The sequence below is a fragment of the Typha angustifolia genome, chromosome 10 (genome assembly GCF_048772165.1).
Source record: "Typha angustifolia cultivar Huaian chromosome 10, ASM4877216v1, whole genome shotgun sequence".
Lineage (NCBI taxonomy): Eukaryota > Viridiplantae > Streptophyta > Magnoliopsida > Poales > Typhaceae > Typha > Typha angustifolia.
In genome coordinates, this window is record NC_133248.1 from 41,001 (window position 1) to 66,131 (window position 25,131).

General features: G+C 37.5%; 4 protein-coding genes across 5 annotated transcripts; all 4 read right to left on the reverse strand.

The window, feature by feature from the left end:
• Positions 1 to 6,552: 6,552 nt before the first annotated feature.
• Positions 6,553 to 8,372, reverse strand: LOC140768513 (eugenol synthase 1-like). The gene is made up of 5 exons (XM_073108814.1): positions 8,066 to 8,372; positions 7,850 to 7,984; positions 7,266 to 7,503; positions 6,973 to 7,176; positions 6,553 to 6,874 (listed from the first exon to the last, which is right to left on the reverse strand). Exons 1-5 carry the CDS (start codon positions 8,249 to 8,251, stop codon positions 6,708 to 6,710), a joined length of 930 nt encoding a protein of 309 aa, XP_072964915.1. The 5' UTR covers positions 8,252 to 8,372; the 3' UTR covers positions 6,553 to 6,707.
• Positions 8,373 to 11,241: 2,869 nt separating this feature from the next.
• On the reverse strand, positions 11,242 to 13,049 carry LOC140768568 (eugenol synthase 1-like). Its single transcript, XM_073108893.1, has 5 exons — positions 12,710 to 13,049; positions 12,505 to 12,639; positions 11,920 to 12,157; positions 11,627 to 11,830; positions 11,242 to 11,553 (listed from the first exon to the last, which is right to left on the reverse strand). Exons 1-5 carry the CDS (start codon positions 12,893 to 12,895, stop codon positions 11,387 to 11,389), a joined length of 930 nt encoding a protein of 309 aa, XP_072964994.1. The 5' UTR covers positions 12,896 to 13,049; the 3' UTR covers positions 11,242 to 11,386.
• Positions 13,050 to 16,222: 3,173 nt separating this feature from the next.
• Positions 16,223 to 19,542, reverse strand: LOC140769251 (eugenol synthase 1-like). Its single transcript, XM_073109908.1, has 5 exons — positions 19,180 to 19,542; positions 18,970 to 19,104; positions 16,952 to 17,189; positions 16,659 to 16,862; positions 16,223 to 16,560 (listed from the first exon to the last, which is right to left on the reverse strand). Exons 1-5 carry the CDS (start codon positions 19,363 to 19,365, stop codon positions 16,394 to 16,396), a joined length of 930 nt encoding a protein of 309 aa, XP_072966009.1. The 5' UTR covers positions 19,366 to 19,542; the 3' UTR covers positions 16,223 to 16,393.
• Positions 19,543 to 21,274: 1,732 nt separating this feature from the next.
• On the reverse strand, positions 21,275 to 24,533 carry LOC140767952 (phenylcoumaran benzylic ether reductase Betv6-like). 2 transcript variants are annotated; one of them, XM_073108011.1, is made up of 6 exons: positions 24,307 to 24,533; positions 24,095 to 24,229; positions 22,282 to 22,519; positions 21,944 to 22,147; positions 21,688 to 21,862; positions 21,275 to 21,416 (listed from the first exon to the last, which is right to left on the reverse strand). In XM_073108011.1, exons 1-5 carry the CDS (start codon positions 24,490 to 24,492, stop codon positions 21,705 to 21,707), a joined length of 921 nt encoding a protein of 306 aa, XP_072964112.1. In that variant the 5' UTR covers positions 24,493 to 24,533; the 3' UTR covers positions 21,275 to 21,416; positions 21,688 to 21,704. The 2 variants fall into 2 exon arrangements, with proteins under 2 accessions (XP_072964112.1, XP_072964111.1); XM_073108010.1 differs by lacking the exon at positions 21,275 to 21,416 and having other exon boundaries at positions 21,530 to 21,862.
• Between the last annotated feature and the right edge of the window lie 598 nt (positions 24,534 to 25,131).

A 25,131-nucleotide genomic window follows, 5' to 3' on the forward strand; every position in this document is an offset into this window, starting at 1 on the left:
GAGAGGGGAATCAGTTACAGTGTTATTTTCTACAAAAAAGGCTGCTGTTTCAATTGGAAAACAATTACCTTCTAGCATGCAAAAACACAACCTAAGAGCACAATCAAGAAAAGTACTAGCACTACAGCAATCTAACACCTGAAATCAAAATAGACTAACTAACCGACAAAGCAACTACTCCATCATCACATGATCAGAAAGATAAACCAAACACTACACGGTCCATCACCCCCCAAATTACATAGATTTAGTAAAAAAGAGATGATAAAAGCACAAAGAACTTAACAAAGTAATTATAACTAGAATTAACAAAAGAGAGAACTAACTAGTCATCCAAAGTCAGTTCAGCAGATCTTTGTCGATACACATAGCTTCTTTTGTTTTTGGAGCTTTCTCCTCACCCTAGATAACGCCTAGCATAAAATAACAGGGATTTAATACCATGCATCACAGCAGAAATCATTGCTTCTAGCAAAATCATTGCAAGCAGCTGGATTAAATACACATAACCTCAAATGGAGACCTATCCTGCATCATCAGGTATATAGAAATCATTCTACCTTATCTCCAAAACTCAAGTGTATTAAAGGTTTTGACTTGCTTCGATCATCTATTGCTTGTGTTCAATATATAATTGTCTGAGATTCATAAATTAATAACTCAAGCATAAATCCTACTATGTAATAACTTAATATAATTCTTTGTTTTTACCTAGCTGCAGAGATGTCTAGTGATGGAGATGTAGATGTTACTCATTTCATGAAATACCTTATGTATACTTCAGTGTAGCAATATATTATACAACATAAATCACTACTGTGGAAAAAATACCATTATCTGGAGTAGTGTGAGCTATCATCATACATAAGCATATTTGTGGATATGCATGGCGAGTGTGATAAAAATAATCATATCACACAATAGTTAAATTAACATGTATAACTATAATATTCAAGCTATCAACAGAATTTTAAAACTTAGCATAACGCATTACATCAAATAAAATTAACAATGATTGATAGTCCACTTGTCTTGACATGCTAAATTTCTATGTTGACAAATTACACTACATTATTATCAATCTGCACTAAAGGCATCAATTCTGGAAAAAGATCTGCAGTAAAATACGAAGTCAAAATCTGCATCCTAATATTTCACATAAAAAGTGGAAAGGCCCACAAAGGGCATGAGCTTGGACCTAGCCCGAAGTGGGCTTGGGCTAGGCAAGCCAGCCTAACCATAAGGGGTTGGGTTGGAGCTGAAATCAGCCCAGCCTAAAATAGGCTTGAACTCAAATGGCCCTGAAATACCCACCACCAAATATACATGCTCTCCACGTGCGAGTACCCACATTGTGTTCAATGTTTCTAGAGTATATAGCGATGATTGGTTTTACCTAAATATAAATCAACAAAAAAGTAATCATGGCTGAACACAAGCTACAACAAGCCTTTATAGATATATGTCTATACAACCAAAATATTAAGTTTACATAGGAAGCGACAGTTTATCTAAAACAAAGTATATATAAATAACTAATAATTAAATTGTAGCACAATCAACTCTTGTTTATTGATAAAACAAAGAAAAAGTTGTCTAGTTGGAGAGGAAAGATGCTATCGTAAAGGTAGCTACTCTTATTAAACTGAGTATTAAGTGTTGTGCATTTATATTAGTTTTCTTTTTCATATGCATATCTAAGTTAGGAAAAGAATTCATGGATTAAGATTGAAGTCTTTTTGCAGTGTTGGAAAGGTACTAGGGAGAAAAGAAAATGGTATTTCCTTACTAAATACAACAAGATTTGTAGAATAAAGTAGTTTTAGAGGGATAAGGATTACAAACTTGCATGATATGAATATGACCTTGTTGGCAAAATGATTGTGGGGAGGCTATTGGACTCGGACAATTAGTTGTGGGCAGAAGAGGGTAACAAAGAGATTATAGAAACGTTGGTTAGAATTACTTAGGCTTCACAAAGCTCTAATCAAAATTACCTTTTAGTGTGGTAGACAAGGAGTGATTTCCAAGCTAGTTTGTCTTGGGTTGCTCATAATAATAAGGATAAGGTGAAATTTAATTTGGAAGATATTTTGGGTGGTAGATACAATCTTACCCACTATGTAGACATGATCATTGGACCCGACTAGATCAAATCCAGCTCAAACTGCCTGGTTTAATCGAGCTAAGCCCGATAAGAGCTCGATTTAGGTCTGACCCCATTATGAGCTCGAGATATTGGTGGTGGCATAGGTTAAGCATTTGTGCACTGACCAGTAGCCCAATCTACTATACTTATTTATGACCGACCCATAATACATATATATTCTCTATAATTTATTTTTACATTTAGCATAATAGTGAATAGTAAAAGCATCTCATTGGATATTTAGTAACTATATATCAATTTATATTACATAGTAACTAAAATGTCTTCTTTCAGTATTAATATGACACCCAACTCTAAACACGTGCATGGCACGAGGCCACACGGGCACGTGCGTAGCACGACCATTTGGTTGATTCTTGACAATCAAATAAACTTTAGCAACAATCATAATTTTATCCACAACATCTAAACTAAGAATAACTCAAGTCTACTGTCAACAAGCATACAAATAACCCTATACGGTGGGCCCACACGAGCCACAACACATCATCAAGAGCTTTTCACAACTACATATACACCATAGAGTATATACATAATTATACAAGTACAAAGTCACCCTTTAACTAAAATATAAGACAAGGATACAGATACACTTTGGAGGATGTCCACTAATACATTAGATAAGATAACTCATCTGGCATATAACACTAACCACACTCTACTCCTCACTCCACCGGCAAGACCTCTAAGGGAGTATCCGCTCCTCTCGTTCACTGGGTTTTGGAAAGGGAGAAAATAAAGAGAGTCATGAGCAAAAGGCTCAGTGAATAGACCTTACCCCGAATCAGTGGTGTCAAACAAAGAGTAAATCATGTACTGGATAATATGAATTAGACAGAGCATAATGTCATGAATGAGTATATGAATGTATCCTCAATAATACATAAATGAAAAGTAGATAACATGTCATAACTGATAAGAATACATAATCCTCGATAATGAATAAATAGGTCACCACGTCATATAATCATCATAACTTTCTCTCTCAAATATGACACATGATGCATCCCGACCATGACAATACTATGAAATCAAATGCAATCATATATGATTAATATTGACTACTCGATAATCAGGTAACCGAATGATAATGAAATCATATGCATTTCTCAACATCATAATCATCACCGACATCTCGGTATAATATCATCATACTAGACCACTGTGCACAGTCAACACCCGGTACCCGGTCTCAACATCATGCCCGAAGGCTCCGAGCATACTCTGCCATCCGCAAGGAGTATCTCAAATATAACCATACCCTGCCATCCGCTAAGAGTATCAACATCCATCCAGACCGAGCACCCCACATAGTTGATAGAAACCTCGTGAGGATAACTCGCCACATATGCCCTGGCGAACGGCATGTGTCCGATTGTCTGTGCGCACAGACTCAACTGACCTCGGACATGGGCCACGAGATATTGCATATCAGCGACCACAATCATCAATCCAGGCACCCCTAACCCTGGCTCCTACTCAGGTATCCCCACGCTTTCTATCAACTATCATATCAATCATATTTCATGCTTTCTTTTTAAATGACAGATCATATGCATATATCCAGTACAATAACGAGTCAATGCATAATAGAAATTTAGGTGGAACGGGAATCAAGAGAAAAATGCTGCAATGAAGTCTCCAACCATGTATCTAACACATGCATACTCTCGCTAGTCTATCACATGTACACTCATACTAGAAATCATCTCGACATAAAACCATAACAGTATAATCATCTCCAACCATCCTTATTTATCATTATCATATTCATATCAAAGATCAGCCTCATTACATGCATGATAAAAATATGCTCGACGGTAATCATCTCTAGATAAAGTCATATAATCATGCTGGAGGTCAAAACATGCATGTACATAATATATAATATAACCTAATTTGAGAAAGGGATCTAGGGGATAAGACTACTCACAGTCTGATCAGAAGATACAAACCACACAGCTCTTACATCTGTCAGGTAACCAAGTGACACTCATCGCTAGCAAGGTCCACGGGGTCTCAAATAAGGGGGTTCGGAGTCTGAAAATATTTAAATAATATGATGTTAGCCGTTTATCCCATTTAGAATACATTGGTGTAAAATATAATAAAATTATTTGATTTTATTAAATAACTTGATATACCTTATATATATATAATTATGATAACCTTATTCAATTATATGGCAATTATTACTTTTACTTAACTAGTTACTAATCATACATATATTAATCATTATTCATAAATATAAAAATGATTATCTGAGCTCAGCATTTTATTGCATAGAAAATAATATATAATAATAATGATAAGTTACTAGAAACACATTGTATACTCAAATGTATTAAATATATGCATGTATAAGCATACATAAACATCAATAGAAACTTATAAAATTTAATTATTTTTAATAAAACTAACTATATAAAATATAAGATTATTATCTATATGATTACATGTATTAATCTAATAAACAGTGGTTATACTATATATAATCATATGCAAGTACTTATAACTATAATTAATAAATTATTATACTAATAATACTTAACTAATACTTATGCTAGAGAGTATAAATTATTAAAATAATCTATCATCCAGATAACTGATTCACCTAAATTTTAAAAACTAAATCATATAATTAATATAAACAAATTAAAAAGGGAGCAATCCCTTGTCACAGTGCTGGGCTCGGCACTGTCTGCTACAGTGCTGGGCCGAGCCCAGCACTATTGCAGAAGGGAAATAGCTGAGGAAGATGAAGAAGAAGAAAGAAGAAGGAAGAAAGGAAGAAGAAGAAGAAGAGAAGAAAAGAAAAGAGAAGAAGGGAAGAAGGAGGAGGGAGGTGCGGACCCGGGCCGGCGGGGAGGTCACCGGCAGCTGGTGGCCAGCCAGCTACCGGCCTCTCGCCGGCGGCTCGGCTCCGACGGGCCCAAGCCCAAGGTAAGAAGAAGAGAAAGAGAGAGAGAAAGAGAGAGAGAGAGAGAGAGAGAGAAGAAGAGAGAAGAAGAGAGAAGAAGAGAGAGGAGGAGAAAGAGCTCACCGGTGCGCGTGGAGGTGGCGACGGCGGCGATAGTCCGGCCTCGGCGAGAGAGAGAGAGAGAGAGGTTTAGAGAGAGACCAAACGGGAGAGAGAGAGAGAGAGAGATTTAAAGAGAGAGAGGGAAGGCGGTGAGGGGGGGCGGTTTGCGGCGACGCCGGGGCCCGCCGCGGCCAGCTGGTCGCAGCCCATTGGCTGCGACAGCGGTAGCGGGCGCGTGGCGCCCCCACCACGCAAGCTGCATGCGCAGCTTGCATGGGCACGAGGCCGGCCACAGTGTGGCCGGTCGCGTCGTGCCCAGAATTTTTTTTTTTTTAAATTGGGTTGTTACACGCACTGTCGAGCCATCAACCGAATCGAGCTAAGCCATCAAACTACCAACCACCAAACAATTTCTCTACAATATTGTTTGGAGTTTGAGTTGAACTCGTGACCTTTTTGGTCATGAGCAAGGAGAGTGGCAGATAGGTATTCTTATATTCAAAGACATTGGAAATTCCGGAGAGGATTGAATACAATCTTCTTTTTATTAACTGATATAAGTTACTCCAATACATTATATATATATATATATATGGCAAATACTCTAATACCCTTTTAAAAATTATAATCTTAATTGAACAACAATAATAATCAGTTTTCATACCCGGTACCAGTTCCAAAATCACAATATGCAAAAAAAAGAGAGCATATTAGTCAAAAAGATTTAATTATGTGTGGCTAACTTCCCAACTTTTCTATTATACCCTTGAAGATCTTAACCGTTAGATATTCATCAAACTGATTGATAAATAATTAATTCTACGGTACGAAAATATGTTTTTTTTTCTTCCGTTAAGATTTATCTCTTAAATATAATTATGCCTTAATTATATGAGATATCATTTAATATTAAATAATTTAAATTTAATTCTTTGGAGATAAACTTTAATTTAAATATGATTCTCTATCTCTATCTATTAAATTTAATTTAAATCAATCTTAAACTAATAAGAGATATATCTAAGTAATAAAAAATAATTAAAGAGATAAAATATAATTTATTTTTTATCAAGTTAACCATAAAAGATATCAATATCCTTATTTTGATATATATACATTACTCCATCTAAGGATATATACGTCTTTTACTTGATAAAATATTAAGATATAATGTGCAAAATTATATATCTAAAAAATATTAATTACCTACTGATTCGGTAATATCTTTTATTCTTATTATGTCCTTAGATATTCATTAAACAATGATAAATAATTTAATCTACGGTTAGAAAAAAAAACGCTCATATATATATATATATATTTATTAACAAAGAGAGAACTTTCTGCAAAGACTCAAATATCAAATACAACTAGTACAACTTCCATTATAACACTCAAATCCAAGGTTCACAGCACAAGGGCACAGATTGCAGGTAGTAAAACCAAGGCATCACATAACAACATAACGAGCTCATCGGGCTGTTTTATTGACATTCCTGACTGCACTACGGACTCCTAAAGTAAACGGTTAAGGTATTCGTCAACTGTAGTGTATTTGACGTCAGGGTAGAGTTCACTAGCCTCCACGCCAACGGACGGCTCGATCTCAAAGTTGGTCTGGTCTCCCTTGACATAGATAGAATGGTTTATTGCAAGAAATATATTAATCGGCATTGGAGATTCTGGAGCACAGTAAGCAGTGAGATTAGTACGTATATACGTCGATAGTACGTATAACCAGAAGAAACTAGAACGCTTCCAATTTGTCAACAATTAATACCTTGAATCTGCTTCAGAACCACCTCTTCAGGAACATATTCCTTCTCAAAAGTCTTGCCAGTTTTCTTCTCCCAGAGTGAGACGAGCTCATTGTGGGATAAGACATTGGCAGGTGGTCTCAGATATAAAATCTTGTTCAATGTTCTGGGGTCATCCACTGCCTTAATGGTGTATGCGCCAATGTCATCTTCATCGACAAATATCGCTGAACGAATGAAATGGAATAGGATAAGTTAATTGATGCATTTATACGACTTGTGAAGGAAGCTTCCTGGAGGTCATAATTCTTGTTACCTTTGGCATTTCCATCACCTAAGATGACAACCTTGTCGGTCGGAGGACCGGCAGCTCCGGGCTGTCCTAAAGTTGGGAGGAAATACCCTGCAAAGCAGTTAGAAGAGACATAGGTGTAGGGTATCCCCTCTGCCTCAATGGCACGCCGGATCTGCACCTTAACGGCAAATGTCCGCTTTGCTGGGTCCACAGCGTGCACGCGATCCACATCGTTTCCGAACTCAGACGGTAAGAACCTCTACACGCCCACCCACAATTGCAAGTCTTCAGACAATGAAATCAATGCTAGAAGAGCAGTATCCACACAATTATCGCACGATTAAGTCGTTATATATTGTATAATTAATTCGTTAAAAAGCTATAATAGGAGAACATAATATATTGAAATAAATTCCTATGTCAAATAGTGGAATTCATTTGAAATGAAATTAATCAATTACCAATTGAAATCCATTTGAATTTGGTTCCAAACACCGGAAAATAAAATATCCACCTACTAGAAGGTGACCGGATCCCATCACCCATAATAATGACAAAATAATTATATGAAAAGAAAACGGAAGACAGAGAGAGTAAAACCTAACCTTGACGTTACCGGCTTCCTTGATGGCGGCTATAATCTTCGTCTGATCCGCCAATTGTAGGGCACCGACGGTGGAGATCACCACATCGACGGTCTTGATCACCTTCACCAAGCTCTCGTGATCGTAGAGGTCTCCCTAAAGATGAGCGCTGGGGTTAGGGTTAGGGTATTGGGTGAAAGAGAGAGAGAGAGGAGGAGGAGGAGGAGTTAACCTTACCTTGACGAGGGTGACGCCAGAGTCCTTGAAGCTTTGGAGGAGCTGGGCCTTAGAAGGGTTGGAGGGAGCGGTATCTCTCACCAGGGCGAAGGTGGGGTGACCGGACCGCGCGCTGGCCGCCACGATGTGCTTTCCGATGTACCCTGTCCCTCCGATGATCAAGATCTTGCTATTCTCCGACGCCATCAGGACGATCTCGGCCGTTGGATGCCGCAGGCACAGCGTAACTATTTGACCACGTGAGAGGTGGAACGGTCGATGGGAGTCCGGGGGGCTCGAAATCGAAATTTATGGCCCGATCTAGTGGATCCAATTACCACATCGTAATCTTACCTCTTCTTTTTTAATTTCTTCGTGGAAACGACTAAAGCGGGCGAGTGAATAAGTGATTTAATCACCGCAGCGTGCACAGTAGAGGAGATCTTTCTGTCGATTGACTAATTAATTATAAGAGATTTTTTTGGGTTTCTTTTACGTAATTGCACTAAAAAAGACTTTTAAATATCATAATTTATTATTGTGCTCTTTTCAAAAATATTATTTAATTAACCAAATGTAATTAAGTACTATTAGAATCAAAATTTGATTAAAAAAGATTACCTACCCTTATATAAAAATAAAATTGTTTAAAATTATCTGGGACCCAAAATCATAAAGATTATCTGTTCTACACTTTTTTTTTATTCCATTAAGATTTCTCTCTTAAATATAATTATATCTTAATTATAGGAGATATCATTTAAGATCAAATAATTTAAATTTTATTATTTGGAGATAAACTTCAATTTAAATATAATTCTCTATCTTTATCTATTAAAATTTAATTTAAATCAATCTTAAACTAATGGGAGATATATGTAAATAATAAAAAATAATCAAAAAGATAAAATTTAATTACATTTTTATCATGTTAATTATAAAATGCATTAATACCCTTATTTTGATATATATAAATTACTCTCGGTTAATGATATATATATCTTTTACTTAATAAAATATTAAGATAATATAATTATCGAAAAATAACGTGCAAGATTGTATAACTAAAAAAAATTATCTACTAAAATCGTAATATCTTTTATTCCTTTTATACCCTTAAAATCTTATCCGTTAAATCTTTATCAAACTCATCGCAAAGAAACGTCAAACTCATCGCAAAGAAACGCCAACGATATTAGGATTGAAGTAAAACTTGCAACCTTTCATATAGCCATACAGGTGTCTCTGTTACCAAAAGGAGTAAAGATGAATCTGGACGTGATATTGGAACGCGCGATGTCCAGGAAACCGTCCAGATTCGTGCACTGTTACGGATCAAGCTGTAGGAACTTTTTACTTCTAGAATAAAATTAACATAAAGTGTGTTTGAAGAATTGTAGGGAGAATGTAGGGATCAAATAATAAATATTATATAATAGGATGTAAATATTAATAGAAATAAAAGGCATAGCATTTTCAATAAATTTCACTATATTTTGTCAGTCAATTGTTCTTCATATCAAAGTCAAAAAAGATAAACGGAAGCCAATGAGAGGTGCCTGCCTCATAGATGCTTTTAGTCTTTGAAGCGAGAGTAGAAAACATCAACTATGTATACCCATAACAATTCTCCAAACAGGATTTCTTGCATTTGTTTCATTAAAAAAAGAAGAAGAAGAGAGAATTACTTGCATTTGAGTTTAATTTATTAACTACAACTAGACTTTTTTCTAGGCAAAGTCAGTATACAAAGTTCATTAAACAACCAAGATTACAGAATTTAATTTGAGGGTGGATTAGTCCATTCGGTACAAGATTTCGTTTGAATAGTAAAATTGACAAGATAATGAGCAGAGTTATTCGATCGAGTAGAAGACCTTAAAGGGATAAGAACATTGAAATCCACCTATTCCATTCTTCCACCATAAGAAGAATGTTACAATCAACTGGGAGGTTGGGGTCATTTACCATAAGATGAATGATACACTTCTCAGTTGCTCCATGCTGAAATATCTCCTTCAGGTAGACATGGTCAAATGGCCCAGTTCGCCCATGCCCGGCCCGGCCAGGACCCGGTTTAGGCCCGGCCCAAGCCCGAACTACCCATAGGCGGCACGGGCCAGCCCTTTGCCCGCCCGACCCGGCCCGAAAGCCCGCTCGTTTAGCCCGCAACTAAGCCCGCCCGTTATGCTACAGTGGCCCGCCCATTTGCTACAGTACCTTGCATTCTGCTACAGTAATTTACCGTTGCTACAGTAAATTTTTTTTGGTATTATACCGTTTTGCATTATTTTAAGCACACCTTTAAAAAAAAATTAATTTATTTTAAATTTTTTTAGATGGAGGAATATAAATAATTTTTAAAAAAAATGAGCTAATAGTTAAAAAAATTCTAAAAATAGCTAAAATATGAGTTGGGTCGAGTGATTGGTGGGTCGGGCCGGCCCGGCCCGACCGGCTAGCACGATCTCTCACGGGCGATAACGGGCTACACTATTCTAGCCCGGCCCGAACCCGGCCCAGCCCGAGTGATTGATGGGTCGGGCCGTGAACAAATGCTTAAGCCCGGTTGGCCCGAAAAGCCCGGCTGAAATCCGGGGCGGCCCGCCCGATGATCATGTCTACCTTCACGCCATAAAGGATGTGTCTAAGTTAATGCCTAGCTACCTTAAAAGTGATGTAGGTTACTTGAATACTTCTTTTTCTACTTATTAAAAGAGAGATAGCTTTATGCAAAGACTCATATTATCAAGTAAAAAAAGTATAGCTTGTATTAAAGCACAATGCGGACAAACCGTAACAAATTGTTAATAATTTGATTAGTGGGTTCATATGTTTAATAAAATATATATGGATCTGTAATTAATATTAAACCCACTTAAGTGATCTATAAATTTAAATTTATTTTTAAACTTTAAAAATATAAATAAATTGATATAGTTCTAAATGTATAGAAGCTCATGTTGTAATTAATGGACTTGTGACAATAAAGCTTATTGGGTTGTGATCCCTGAGAAATGTTTTAATAAAATATCGATTCAGTTCCTATTCCCATTACGTGTGAAACTGAAAGATGTAAAAACCTATTTTTAGAATTTCTTAACCATCTCCTTCATCTTCCTTCTTCCTTTTAGTATCAATGGCAATGTCTATTGATTCAGGTAGCTTTTTATATTATTTGAATATCTCTAGAATTATATCTACATGATTCAACTAATCCTATTTATTGGATTTATTGAAAGTCTTTCACAAATAACTAAAACATAGATAACAACATAGCGAGCTCATCGAGCTGTTTCATTGACATTCCTGACTGCACTATCATTGCTCGGTTACGGACTCCTAAAGTAAACGGTTAAGGTATTCGTCAACTGTAGTGTATTTGACGTCAGGGTAGAGCTCGCTAGCCTCGACGCCAAAGGACGGTTCGATCTCAAAGTTGGTCTGGTCTCCCTTGACATGGATAGAGTGGTTGATCGCGAGCAGTACATTAATTGGCACTGGAGATTCTGGAACACAGTAAGCGGTGAGATGAATTAGTAGATATATACATCAGGCTTCCAATTTGACAACAATTAATACCTTGAATCTGCTTCAGAACCACCTCTTCAGGAACATATTCCTTCTCAAAAGTCTTGCCAGTTTTCTTCTCCCAGAGTGAGACGAGCTCATTGTGGGATAAGACATTGGCAGGTGGTTTCAGATATAAAATCTTGTTCAAGGTTCTGGGGTCATCCACTGCCTTAATGGTGTATGCGCCAATGTCATCTTCATCGACAAATATCGCTGAACGAATGAAATGGAACAGGATAAGTTAATTGATGCATTTATACGACTTGTGAAGGAAGCTTCCTGGAGGTCATAATTCTTGTTACCTTTGGCATTTCCATCACCTAAGATGGCAACTTTGTCGGTCGGAGGACCGGCAGCTCCGGGCTGTCCTAAAGTTGGGAGGAAATACCCTGCAAAGCTGTTAGAGGAGACATAGGTGCAGGGTATCCCCTCTGCCTCAATGGCACGCCGGATCTGCACCTTGGCGGCAAATATCCTCTTTGCTGGATCCACAGCGTGCACGCGATCTGCATCGTTTCCGAACTCAGACGGTAAGAACCTCTACAAGCCCACCCACAATTGCAAGTCTTCAGACAATGAAATCAATGCTAGAAGAGCAGTATCCACACATTATCGCACGATTAAGTCGTTATATATTGTATAATTAATTCGTTAAAAAGCTATAATAGGAGAACATAATATATTGAAATAAATTCCTATGTCAAATAGTGGAATTCATTTGAAATGAAATTAGTCAATTACCAATTGAAATCCATTTGAATTTGGTTCCAAACACCGGACAATAAACTATCCACCTACTAGAAGGTGCCCGGATCCCATCACCCATAATAGTGACCAAATAATTATATGAAAAGAAAACGGAAGACAGAGAGAGAGTAAAACCTAACCTTGACGTTACCGGCTTCCTTGATGGCGGCTATAATCTTCGTCTGATCCGCCAATTGACGGGGACCGACGGTGGAGATCACCACATCGACGGTCTTGATCACCTTCACCAAGCTCTCGTGATCGAAGAGGTCTCCCTAAAGATGAGCGCTGGGGTTAGGGTTAGGGTATTGGGTGAGAGAGAGAGAGAGGAGGAGTTAACCTTACCTTGACGAGGGTGACGCCGGAGTCCTTGAAGCTTTGGAGGAGCTGGGCCTTAGAAGGGTTGGAGGGAGCGGTATCTCTCACCAGGGCGAAGGTGGGGTGACCGGACCGCGCGCTGGCCGCCACGATGTGCTTTCCGATGTACCCTGTCCCTCCGATGATCAAGATCTTGCTATTCTCCGACGCCATCAGGACGATCTCGGCCGTTGGATGCCGCAGGCACAGCGTAACTACTTTGACCACGTGAGAGGTGGAACGGTCGATGGGAGTCCGGGGGGCTCGAAATTTATGGCCCGATCTAGTGGATCCAATTACCACATCGTAATCTTACCTCTTCTTTTTTAATTTCTTCGTGGAAACGACTAAAGCGGGCGAGTGAATAAGTGATTTAATCACCGCAGCGTGCACAGTAGAGGAGATCTTTCTGTCGATTGACTAATTAATTATAAGAGATTTTTTTGGGTTTCTTTTACGTAATTGCACTAAAAAAGACTTTTAAATATCATAATTTATTATTGTGCTCTTTTCAAAAATATTATTTAATTAACCAAATCTAATTAAGTACTATTAGAATCAAAATTTGATTAAAAAAAGATTAGCTACCCTTATATAAAAATAAAATTATTTAAAATTATTTGGGACCAAAAATCATAGAAATTTGGTGCGGTTGGTGATGACTCAAGACTTCACAATCAAGCCGTACGATATTAGGTAAATATTTCACTGCACATTTAAAAATTATAAAAAAGATTTAATTACATTCGCCTAACTTTTCAATTTTTTTATTATATTCTTAAAATTAATAAATAATTAACTTTACAGTACGGAAGAAGCGCTCTACACGTTTTTTTTATTCCGTTAAGATTTCTCTCTTAAATATAATTATGTTTAATTATAGGAGATATCATTTAATATTAAATAATTTAAATTTGATTATTTGGAGATAAACTTTAATTTAAATATAATTCTCTATCTTTATCTATTAAAGTTTAATTTAAATCAATATTAAACTAATGGGAGATATATGTAAATAATCAAAAAGATAAAATTTAATTAAAATTTTATCATGTTAACTATAAAAGACTTCAATACCCGTATTTTGATATATATTCATTACTCTCAGTTAATAATATATATGTCTTTTACTTGAGAAAATATTAAGATAATATAATTATCAAAAAATAACGTGCAAGATTGTATATCTAAATAAAATTACCTATAATATCTTTCATTCATGTTATATTCTTAAAGATTTTAACCATTCGATCTTCATCAAATTGATTGATAAAGAATTAACTTTATACCAAAGAAACGCCCACCATATTATAGTTGAAGTAAAACTTACAACCTTTCATACAGCCATACATGTGTCTCTGTTACCAAAAGGAGTAAAGATGAATCTGGACGTGATACTGGAGTGTGCACTGTCCAGGAAACTTTTTTTTTTCTTGATGCCAAGGAGCTGTTTCCAGCTATATATTACTGAACAATTGACCGATTAGCTACGTCAGAAGCAATAAGGTTACAAAATTCTGAGGGGAGGGGGGTGTCCTAACCGGTTGTAACAACTAAAATCAGAGTACACGCTAGCCCTGGCCGCTGCCCAGTCAGCTACACTATTACATTCTTCCCTATGTATACAAACCTAGTTTCCAAACATTCCTTTCCTAGCTTGAGGCATTCATGCACCATGTTTCTGATGCTCCAAGGACTATGCTCTATAGTATGCTGGCATTTAATGGCCTCCTGGTAGTCTGATTAAATAATCAACTTGCACTCTCTATTGGCCACCCTTAAACCCAGCCTGATTGTCCATAGTTTCGTTTCCAAAGCCGAGTTTCCCGGGCAAGGTTCCCACATTGCTTGGATGAAATCTCCCTTAGCGTCTCGAAAGATTGCCGCTGCACCTCCTTGGCAAGCTCCCACCGAAAATGCCCCGTCAGTGTTATCCTTTATCCACCCTTGCTGAGCTGGTTCCCACCTCTTGCTAATTCTCTTCCCTTTCAGTTGGCTTTCCTTGATGGTCTACCTGTGTTCTTTTACTAAGGCTACTGCCCTTCTCACCACTACTGACTCTGGCATCTTCTTCCCACCGAAAACTACCGCATTCCTCTGTCTCCAAATTGTCCACAGAATGCAGGCTATCACACCTTTTATCTTTAAGTCTTCATCTTTGTTCGATCTCCATTCATTTGTTATCCAGTCCTTGTCTATCAAGGCACTCTCAGTCCCTTCGCTGACACTTGGTATCTTCCACACCTTCAGGTTGTATCTGCATGCAAATAAAATGTGATTTGTCGTCTCTCGAAACAGCCTGCACATGGCGCATCTCTCGTCAGTTCCAATATGGATGTACTGGAGGTAGGCTCTCGTTGGAAGCATGCCCAAGAGCAAGCATGCTCAAGAGCAATTTCCAACAAAAGGTTCTAATCCTCGGAGCCACCGGTAGCTAACAGAGAGTCTTCCACCCTTTCCATTGGTGCTCTTGCCGAGGCTGCATAGAGATGTACATGACTTTTACTGATGGTATTCCCCTTGGGTTCGGCCACCATATCCACCTATCCTTCATGGTGGTGGCACCCATGGGGAAGGTAGATATCTCATAAGTCATGTCTGAACCCACCTCCCAACAGAATCTCTCCGTGGTCCTGCACTGTCCAGGAAACTGTCCAGATTCATGCACTGTTGGCTACCAATTCCAAAAAAGATTCTCTACGGGTCAAGCTGCAGGAACTTTTTACTACTAGAATAAAATTAACATAAAGTGTGTTTGAAGAATTGTAGGGAGAATGTAGGGATCAAATAATAAATATTATATAATAGGATGTAAATATTAATAGAAATAAAAGGCATAGCATTTTCAATAAATTTCACTATATTTTGTCAGTCAATTGTTCTTCATATCAAAGTCAAAAAAGATAAACGGAAGCCAATGAGAGGTGCCTCATAGATGCTTTTAGTCTTTGAAGCGAGAGTAGAAAACATCAACTATGTATACCCATAACAATTCTCCAAACAGGATTTCTTGCATTTGTTTCATTAAAAAAAAAGAAGAAGAGAGAATTACTTGCATTTGAGTTTAATTTATTAACTACAACTAGACTTTTTTCTAGGCAAAGTCAGTATACAAAGTTCATTAAACAACCAAGATTACAGAATTTAATTTGAGGGTGGATTAGTCCATTCGGTACAAGATTTCGTTTGAATAGTAAAATTGACAAGATAATGAGCAGAGTTATTCGATCGAGTAGAAGACCTTAAAGGGATAAGAACATTGAAATCCACCTTTTCCATTCTTCCACCATAAGAAGAATGTTACAATCAACTGGGAGGTTGGGGTCATTTACCATAAGATGAATGATACACTTCCAAGTTGCACCATGCTGAAATATCTCCTTCAGGCCATAGAAGATGTGTCTGAGTTAATGCCTAGCTACCTTAAAGAGTGATGTAGGTTACTCGAATACTTCTTTTTCTATTTATTAACAGAGAGATAGCTTTATGCAAAGACTCAGATTATCAAGTAAAAGAAGTATAGCTTGTATTACAGCACAATACGGACAAACTGCAACAAATAACTAAAACATAGAAAACAATCCACAGATTGCAGGTAGTAAAACCAAGCCATCAGATAACAACATAACGAGCTCATCGTTTTATTGACATTCCTGACTGCACTACGGACTCCTAAAGTAAACGGTTAAGGTATTCGTCAACTGTAGTGTATTCGACGTCAGGGTAGAGCTCGCTAGCCTCGACGCCAAAGGACGGTTCGATCTCAAAGTTGGTCTGGTCTCCCTTGACATAGATAGAATGGTTCATTGCAAGAAATATATTAATCGGCATTGGAGATTCTGGAGCACAGTAAGCAGTGAGATTAGTACGTATATACGTCGAGAGTACGTATAACCAGAAGAAACTAAAACGCTTCCAAATTGTCAACAATTAATACCTTGAATCTGCTTCAGAACCACCTCTTCAGGAACATATTCCCTCTCAAAATTCTTGCCAGTTTTCTTCTCCCAGAGTGAGACGAGCTCATTCTGGGATAAGATATTGGCAGGTGGTCTCAGATATAGAATCTTGTTCAAGGTTCTGGGGTCATCGACTGCCTTAATGGTGTATGCGCCAATGTCATCTTCGTTGACAAATATTACTGAAAGAATGAAATGGGACAGGATAAGTTAATTGATACATTTATACGAGTTGTGAAGGAAGCTTCCTGGAGGTCACAATTGTTGTTACCTTTAGCATTTCCATCACCTAAGATGACAACTTTGTCGGTCGGAGGACCGGCAGCTCCGGGCTGTCCTAAAGTTGGGAGGAAATACCCTGCAAAGCAGTTGGAAGAGACATAGGTGTAAGGTATCCCCTCTGCCTCAATAGCACGCCGGATCTGCACCTTGATGGCAAGTGTACTCTTTGCTGGCTCCACAGCGTGCCCGCGATCCACATCGTTTCCAAACTCAGACGGTAAGAACCTCTGCAAGCTCTCCACAATTGCAAGTCTTCAGGCAATGAAACCAATGCTAGGAAAGCGCTATCAACACATTATAGCAAAGCTTAAGTTTTATGCGATGAAGAATCAAAACCTAGTTGGATGATCACCTAAATGATCGATCAACAGAGTAAATGTAACTGTATCTAGAAGACATCACTCTGTAAGCTGACTGCATGACAGTAATTCAACACCTCATTTAGATCCACCAAACAACTACGAGCAGAAGCAGCACAATTGCATGAAAGTTAAAAATGAATATCTTATAGTTGGATTTCAGTAACAAGTTTACATTTCCATCAAAGTTGAGAAACAAAGAGAAGACCTTTCTGCAATACTCTAACAATCTAAGCACAATAATCTTCCTCGTAATTCCTAATATTTCCAATCACATTCATTATTTGGTGATCAACCGGCTAGGCTTGAATCCGGCCGAACTGAACCAGGCTAAACCTGGCCCGAGCCTGATTTAGTCGTATCCTGAAATGATAATAATCAAATGTTTCTTTCCTTTGTTCTTCGTGAGTTGGGTGATAGACCCCAAGATAATATATACCTTGTGATTGTGAATGCGACCCATATAGGTAGCGCATCTGCATTACTAGTGGGTGAATGACCCACTTATTCGTACACCTTCCTTTTAGCATCACTAGTGACTGGTGAGTGAGTGAGCAACTCTCTTTTTCGTACATCTTACGTAATCATGATTTAATTGTACGGTATATAGTTGGATAATCACCTATTTGTTCTTCAATTGTGCGTTCTTTTCTCTTAACTCCACTTTCTAAGTTAGAATATAAAAGATAAAAACCATCCACCCTCTCATTGTAATTTAAAAGATCCTAGGGGGAAATTAAAACAAAAGTACACATTCTGTAATAAAAAAAATAGAGTTTTTTTAATATAAAAATACTAGTCCAAAACAGACACGAGATGAGTTGAGCAAATAAAATAGTCTTAGGAAAGACTTAAAGAATATTTTAATTAGGGGTGGCAAAACTTGATCTGACCCGATAATCCGACACGATAACCCGACTGTTAATCGGATTTGGGTTTAGATTAATCAGGTTCGGGTCATAAACGGGTCAACCCGTCTAACCCGATTATTAATTGGGTCGTGTTCGGATTTATGCCTCTGATCCGCTTGACCCGTTTAACCCGTTTAAGTAAACGGGTCGGGCAGGTCGGGTGGATCGGGTGACCCGTTTAACCCGTTTAATTTTAATATTGTATGAATTATTAAGATTGTATTTGTGTAATACACCATTTATATATAATATATCAGTAAATATTAAATTTTATATATAATTTGTATTAAACGGATCGTGTTAACGTGTCGAGTTAACACGACCTGTTTAAGTATACGGGTTAGACAGGTCGTGTTAGCGTGTCGTGTTAACTTGATCCGTTTATTAAACGGGTTAGGCGGGTCGTGTCGTGTTACCCGTTTATTAATCGGATCGTGTTCGTGTTTACTAAATGCAACCCGTTTATTAATCGGATCGTGTTCGTGTCAAGGTAATGTTGACCCAACCCGAACCCGACCCGAACCTGCTTAACCCGAGCCGATTGCCACCCCTAATTTTAATCCCCAACCTTCTTAACATCCTCGAAAGCTAACAATGGACAATAAATAAAAAATCTACCTACTACGCGGTGACCGGATCCCATCACCCAAAATGGAAATAAAATCCAGAAAAGAAGAACAGAGAATGGAGAGAGAGAGAGAGAGAGAGAGAGAGAGAGAGTAAAAAAATAACTTGACCTTAACGTTACCGGCTTCCTTGATGGCGGCTATAATCTTCGTCTGATCCGCTAATTGCATGAACCCGATGGTGGAGATCACCACATCGACGGTCTTGATCGCCTTCACCAAGCTCTCGTGATCGTAGAGGTCCCCCTAAAGATAAGCATGAGGGTAAGGGATAGCGTTTCGTGGCGGGGAGGAGAGAGAGAGAGGTGACGGTAGCCTTACCTTGACGAGGGTGACGCCGGAGTCCTTGAAGCTTTGGAGGAGCTGGGCCTTAGAAGGGTCCGAGGGGGCGGTATCTCTCACCAGGGCGAAGGTGGGATGGCCGGACCGCGCGCTCGCCGCCACGATGTGCTTCCCGATGTATCCTGTCCCTCCGATGATCAGGATCTTGCTCTTCTCCGACGCCATCAGGACGATCTCGGCCGTTGGACGCCGCGTAACAACGACCAGGCGGGAAGTGGAGCGAACGAAGGATGGGAAAACCAGAGACGGGTGGGCTCGAAATTTATCGGCACGATCGAGAGGATCCAATCACCACGTCGTCAGCTTACCTCTTCTTTTCTTAATTACTACGCCGGTGAGGCCAGTGAGCCTTCTAGAGATTGTCCGATAGAGAGTGATGACTGATGAGTGGAAAAATAGACACGCGTACAAGTCTAACAGTCTAACATTAGATAATAGATTTATTCCAACCCTAAATAATATTATAGAAAAATTATTTAATGGTTGATAATTTAGTTCGACTCGATTGATGATTCGATAGTACGGTTACCATGGAGGAATAGCTTAGCAGCGTAATGGCTTGGAGCAGATCTCGATAGCATTTAGTTCGGAGCAATTGTTTGGCAACGCATATAGTTTGAAGCCTAGATTAGACAGCTAAAAACTCGATAAAACCTAAATATCTCTATATCTAACGAGGGTTCGTCTTTTTATTCAGTCCTATAAGTGAAAAATGATAATTATCTCAAAATTTAAAGGTAAAATAATGCCGCTACCACCGTTCCATTAGCCATCTTAGTTAAAGATTATATATAAATTATTTTTCTTTTAAAACAAATTGGGTCTAGACAACTACTAGGATTTAGGATCTAAAAACTGACACATAATTTAATAAAATAAATTTACTTAAAACTATTTGTGATCCAAATTATAGAAATTCCATGCACTCATGCCCTCTGAATTAAGCCATTGGATGAAAGGATATATATATATATAACTGTTGAGTGGAGTAAAACTTACAGCATTTCAACGCAACGGGGAATTAGGTGACCGGTCAACTACTTGAAACCCTTTTGTTTGGGTCCCATGTAAAAGTAAATCTAGTATTCTACTCCAATCCCAGGGTAGCTCATGGGCACTAGTGGCCTTGGAGGTTGGATGCACGTGGCGTGATTATGGAATCAGGGAAGTTGGGCGAGCTGTCCACTTTCATGCACCTTGCTTGGCTTCCAAACTAAAGAGTGATTGACCAAACTACCCCTATTTTAAATTTTATTTACCAAAATAGATTGACTCTCAAACTTATTATTAAAAGTGTGTTTTTCTTAACTGTAGCAATAACCTAAAATGTCGAATTCATAACCGTCTTTATATTTTTATTCAACCGCTGACTAGTTTAGCAAAAACGTATTATATTTTTACTGCTATATTTTTGCTGTAGCAATACTAAAATAAGTATTTTTATGTTATGTTTAGCATTTTATTCGTAAGAATCCATTTTAAGTTAATATTTTAAGTTAATATTTTAGTTATTTAAGTTAAAATTTTATTTTATGTTAAAAATACTTATCTTACTAGTATTTTTTATAGGGCTATAGTGTAATAAACTGCTTCGAATAATAAATTAATTTAAGGGACAATCTAAATAAAGATTCAAACAGGACTAGTTTGGTCAAAAACTCTCCAAACTAAGGTGGGTGGGACCGACTTCCATCCAACGAAATAGGTATTACCCGAAGGAAGGCCTTTGGGAGGCTGCAACGTAGATTGGTTACAAATCAAAAGGACAAAATCTTATTACTGTATAACAACAAGTAAACAACTATTTATTTCAATACTAGCTAGTATTCTAATACTTACACCTCTCTTATCTCCTCTTCCATCTAATATTTTTATATTTATTAATTATTATTTTACTTTAAGAAGAAGATACTTTAATTGATTATCATTTCAATTATTCTCTCTTTCCTCTTTCTACTCTCTCTCTCATCCACTCATTTATCCATTTTAATTATTTGCCAAATTATCATTTAAATTTGATATCACGTATTCACGTCAGTTATATATATATATATATATATATATATAAATAGTTTATATTAGTATAAGCTCTCTTAATACTACAAGTCAAACGAATCCAGACTGAGCCAGTTCTCTATTTAACTCATTGACAAGCATCTCTGAGTCTCAAATGAATAAACTTTGCCTCCCATGTAACTCTCAGTCCTAAGACATATCTGAAAAAAAAGAAAAGAGAGGATCCATCAGGGTATCAATGTTGAATTATGAATTTGCTCAATAGATGAAACAGGTATTAAGTACCACGAACTCAAATTTGAAACAAATGAAATATCAAAATTATAGTAACTGCGATTTGATCAAGCCTGCTGACTACACTGATTTATGTGGTTGTAATAATTGAAATACCAGTTCAGAATACATTGACTGGACCTAAGCCATCCAATTATTTCATGATTGAAACATTGACAATGGCAAGGAAATTCATACTGTAATCTTTAGAGAAATCAGTTCAGGTATTCCTCGACAGAAGTATATCTGACATCTGGATATAGCTTTGTAGCCTCGATGCCAAATGACGGCTCGATCTCAAAGTTGGTATGGTCTCCCTTGATATAGACAGAGTGGCAGATAGACATTCTCACATTCACAGGCATTGGAGAGTCTGGAAAGGAATGAATAGAATCTTTGAAGTTACAGGAACAAAAATCAAACATTTTCAGTGTAGAGTTAAGAAGTTTCTAACCTTGTATCTGCTTCAGAACGTCTGGCTCAGGAATATAGACCCTCTCAAAGCTCTTGCCAGTTTTCTTCTCCCAGAGAGAGATGAGTTCATTTTGAGATAAGATGTTGTCAGCTGGCCTCATATATAAAATCTTGTTCAAGGTTCTTGGGTCATCCACTGCTTTAATGGTAAATGTGCTGATATCTTCTTCATTCAAAAAAATTGCTACAAAGAACACAGCGTAACAATGTTTACATATGAGTTATGGTGTTCTTAGATCTTTAAAGTGAAGCTTCAATTTTTTCTCATAAACAACTTGTTCTGTCATATGGATGAAATTTCGGGAGACTTGATATTACCTTTGGTATTTCCATCACCAAATATGACCACTTTTTCTGTTGGAAGAACTATAGCTCCTGGCTGTCCTAATCCTGGGAGGAAAATTCCAGCAAAAAAATTAGATGAGACATAGGTGTATGGGATCCCTTCTGCCTCAATAGCTCGTCGAATCTGGACCTTGATGGAATACACAGTCTTTGCTGGCTCTACAGCACGTGAGCGATCCACATCATTCCCAAACTCAGACGGGAGAAACCTCTGGAAAGAACAAGCCTTTGACATCAAAATAACTAAGAGGAAGAAATTATCAGCCATACTGTGGCTATTTACAATTTTACATTACTAGAGGTATCCAAAAGGAATATTAGAGAAGGTCTTCAAAGTTCAAACTGGTTGTAAAGATGGCACTTTATACTCTCAAGGCACAGATTAGAAGTTAATGACTCTTCAGACTCATTTTTATATTTTTTCTAAACTTTGATGGATGAACACATAAAGCTATAGATGTGCCTTGATGATATCCTTGCTTCGGCACATATAAAGATAGACAATACAAAACTAATGACCTAGATTAAGCAATAAAGAAATCAACCGATGATTAATGTTCTTATGATGTTGGACTATTAAGGAGAAAAACTAAAGCATCAAATGGTGGAAGTGCTAAAGGAGTATCACTTTACAGAAAAATGTGATTTATCACAATGTCTTAAGATAAACAGGCTTTTCTAATTCTAGTTTTTCAGGGCAATGGCAAAAGGATTTATAGTCAACAAACGTTGGGTTTAATTTTCCCTCATGCCCTCTCTAGTTTATTTTTAATCTTTTTTTTTCTCTTAATCCTTTTATTATGCTTCTATTTTCTTCTTGTTTACTTTCAAGATCATAATGCATCATTAGAAAGTTCCCAGATTTAGTGACTCTCCTTTTCCAGGAAACATACTGTATGTGACCTATGCACTAATGAAGCCCCCAAATCTCCTTCATGCATTAGCATGCTATGCTGTATTGGCTGTGGATCAAAATGTTATTAGCGTCAAATCTCCTTCTCTATTTTCTGCTCTGCTTAATCCTATTCCTATTGCTCCAATTTTTCCTTCAGTTCATGCTTCAACAAACAATATAAGGGTTAGAGTTGAATTATCATTCATCCCCAAAGAAAAATACAAAATTTGATATCAAAGCATTCCATTACATGCACATCAAATGTCATCAAATAGAAACCCAAAGACATTTACTAATAGCAACCTGAAACTGAAAAATGTCATGTCATGAGCTATAGGGACCAAGTCTAGAGATTGAAAAATCTGACTCCAGAAAGGTTGCTCTTCTACTGATCCTTAGATGACAATTCACCATTTCTAGCAAACTTCCATTTATCGAGCATACACCACTAAGTGAATCTACTACTTTGACATCACTTGAAAGATTATTTCAAGTTTTAATCTTTGTTTAGGGACTTTCCTGATGCTCTTCACCAGGAAATTGATTGATTGACTCATAGATGAGTATCAAAGCTGCTGTTGGTCAGCAATTCATGAAGCCTAATATGGGGTGAGATATGAAGTTAAAATATTGAATTATCTAAAGGAAGCAAACCATGACATCAACTATAGCACCAATATATAGGCAATCCTTTTCTATGCGTATGTAGAGGATAGCTTTTGTATACAATTTTAATACTACCTTGGAATCAAAGTTGGTCTGATTTTGCACCTCATGTAATCGCCTTCATTATAGTAAAGCAATAACCTTCTACTTGCAGAATTAAATTATATTCACTTTCTAAAAATTAAAGAAAAGAAGAAGAAGGAAAAACGGGATCTAAACCTTCACCTTCACGTTGCCGGCTTCTTTGATAGCAGCGACGATCTTGATTTGATCTGCCAATTGGGCGTAACCCACCGCCGAGATCACCACATCGACGACCTTGATCGCCCGCACCAAGCTCTCGTGATCATATACATCACCCTAATTAAGGAGATGAAAAGAGGAAACTATGAAGGATTGAGACCATTTGGGGGGAAGAAATGGGGGGTAGTAATTACCTTGAGGAGAGTGACGCCGGAATCCGTGAAGCTTTGGAGGAGCTGGGCCTTGGAGGGGTCGGAGGGGGCGGTATCTCTCACCAGGGCGAAGGTGCGGTGACCGGCCCGCGCGCTCGCCGCCACGAGGAATTTGCCGATGTACCCGGTCCCGCCGATGATCAGGATCTTGCTCTTCTCTGATGCCATCACGACCGTCGGATAGTGGAGGCACAGCCTTAAAGAACATGGCCCCGCGGGAAAGGAGCTAAATAACCTTCTATTTAAGATTTCTTTTCGGAAACACATTTTGGATATTTTATTAAAAACACCCTATCATTTGTCTTTATTATCATTCGCATCCTATTGTACTGATATTTAGTATTTACCACACAATTTGCAAATACATTCTCAGTTTAGCCATCATGTATGTAGTCTTAGGGTTAAATATATTTTACCCCCTATATTAATACCTAAAATTATTTTACTATTTTGCACGCCGAAGCGCTGAATTATCTCCATTTATAATTTTTTATAAATAAAAATATTATTTTCCGTTTATATAAGTATTGTTTTTCTCTTCAAAAAAATATGCACATATTTTCTTTTCTTATTTTCTAGATTATTCTAATTATATAGTAAGTTTGGCTAAACTCGGGTATTTATAAAGTTTAATAGTTATATTATAGGTTAAAAAAAATCTATTTTATTTTGCTTAATAAATATAAATTGATAACCTACCTCACTCTTGATGACAGTTTCTGAAACCTGTCAGAAGAGGAGCAACAGTTTGTACCATAACCACTCCCACGTCTCACTCCGATGCTGCAATGCATTACAATTGTACAA

Excerpts from the sequence above, each read along its gene's own strand:
- LOC140768513 (XM_073108814.1), bottom strand. The coding sequence starts at position 8,251 with ATGGCGTCGGAGAATAGCAAGATCTTGATCATCGGAGGGACAGGGTAC. Across the intron at positions 7,504-7,849 it reads AGGAAGCCGGTAACGTCAAG|AGGTTCTTACCGTCTGAGTT; the intron begins GTTAGGTTTTAC and ends GTGGGCGTGTAG. Across the intron at positions 6,875-6,972 it reads GGTTCTGAAGCAGATTCAAG|AATCTCCAATGCCGATTAAT; the intron begins GTATTAATTGTT and ends ACTGTGCTCCAG.
- LOC140768568 (XM_073108893.1), bottom strand. The coding sequence starts at position 12,895 with ATGGCGTCGGAGAATAGCAAGATCTTGATCATCGGAGGGACAGGGTAC. Across the intron at positions 12,158-12,504 it reads AGGAAGCCGGTAACGTCAAG|AGGTTCTTACCGTCTGAGTT; the intron begins GTTAGGTTTTAC and ends GTGGGCTTGTAG. Across the intron at positions 11,831-11,919 it reads AGGTGATGGAAATGCCAAAG|CGATATTTGTCGATGAAGAT; the intron begins GTAACAAGAATT and ends TCATTCGTTCAG.
- LOC140769251 (XM_073109908.1), bottom strand. The coding sequence starts at position 19,365 with ATGGCGTCGGAGAAGAGCAAGATCCTGATCATCGGAGGGACAGGATAC. Across the intron at positions 17,190-18,969 it reads AGGAAGCCGGTAACGTTAAG|AGGTTCTTACCGTCTGAGTT; the intron begins GTCAAGTTATTT and ends GAGAGCTTGCAG. Across the intron at positions 16,863-16,951 it reads AGGTGATGGAAATGCTAAAG|TAATATTTGTCAACGAAGAT; the intron begins GTAACAACAATT and ends TCATTCTTTCAG.
- LOC140767952 (XM_073108011.1), bottom strand. The coding sequence starts at position 24,492 with ATGGCATCAGAGAAGAGCAAGATCCTGATCATCGGCGGGACCGGGTAC. Across the intron at positions 24,230-24,306 it reads CCGGCGTCACTCTCCTCAAG|GGTGATGTATATGATCACGA; the intron begins GTAATTACTACC and ends CTCCTTAATTAG. Across the intron at positions 21,863-21,943 it reads CGTTCTGAAGCAGATACAAG|ACTCTCCAATGCCTGTGAAT; the intron begins GTTAGAAACTTC and ends ATTCCTTTCCAG.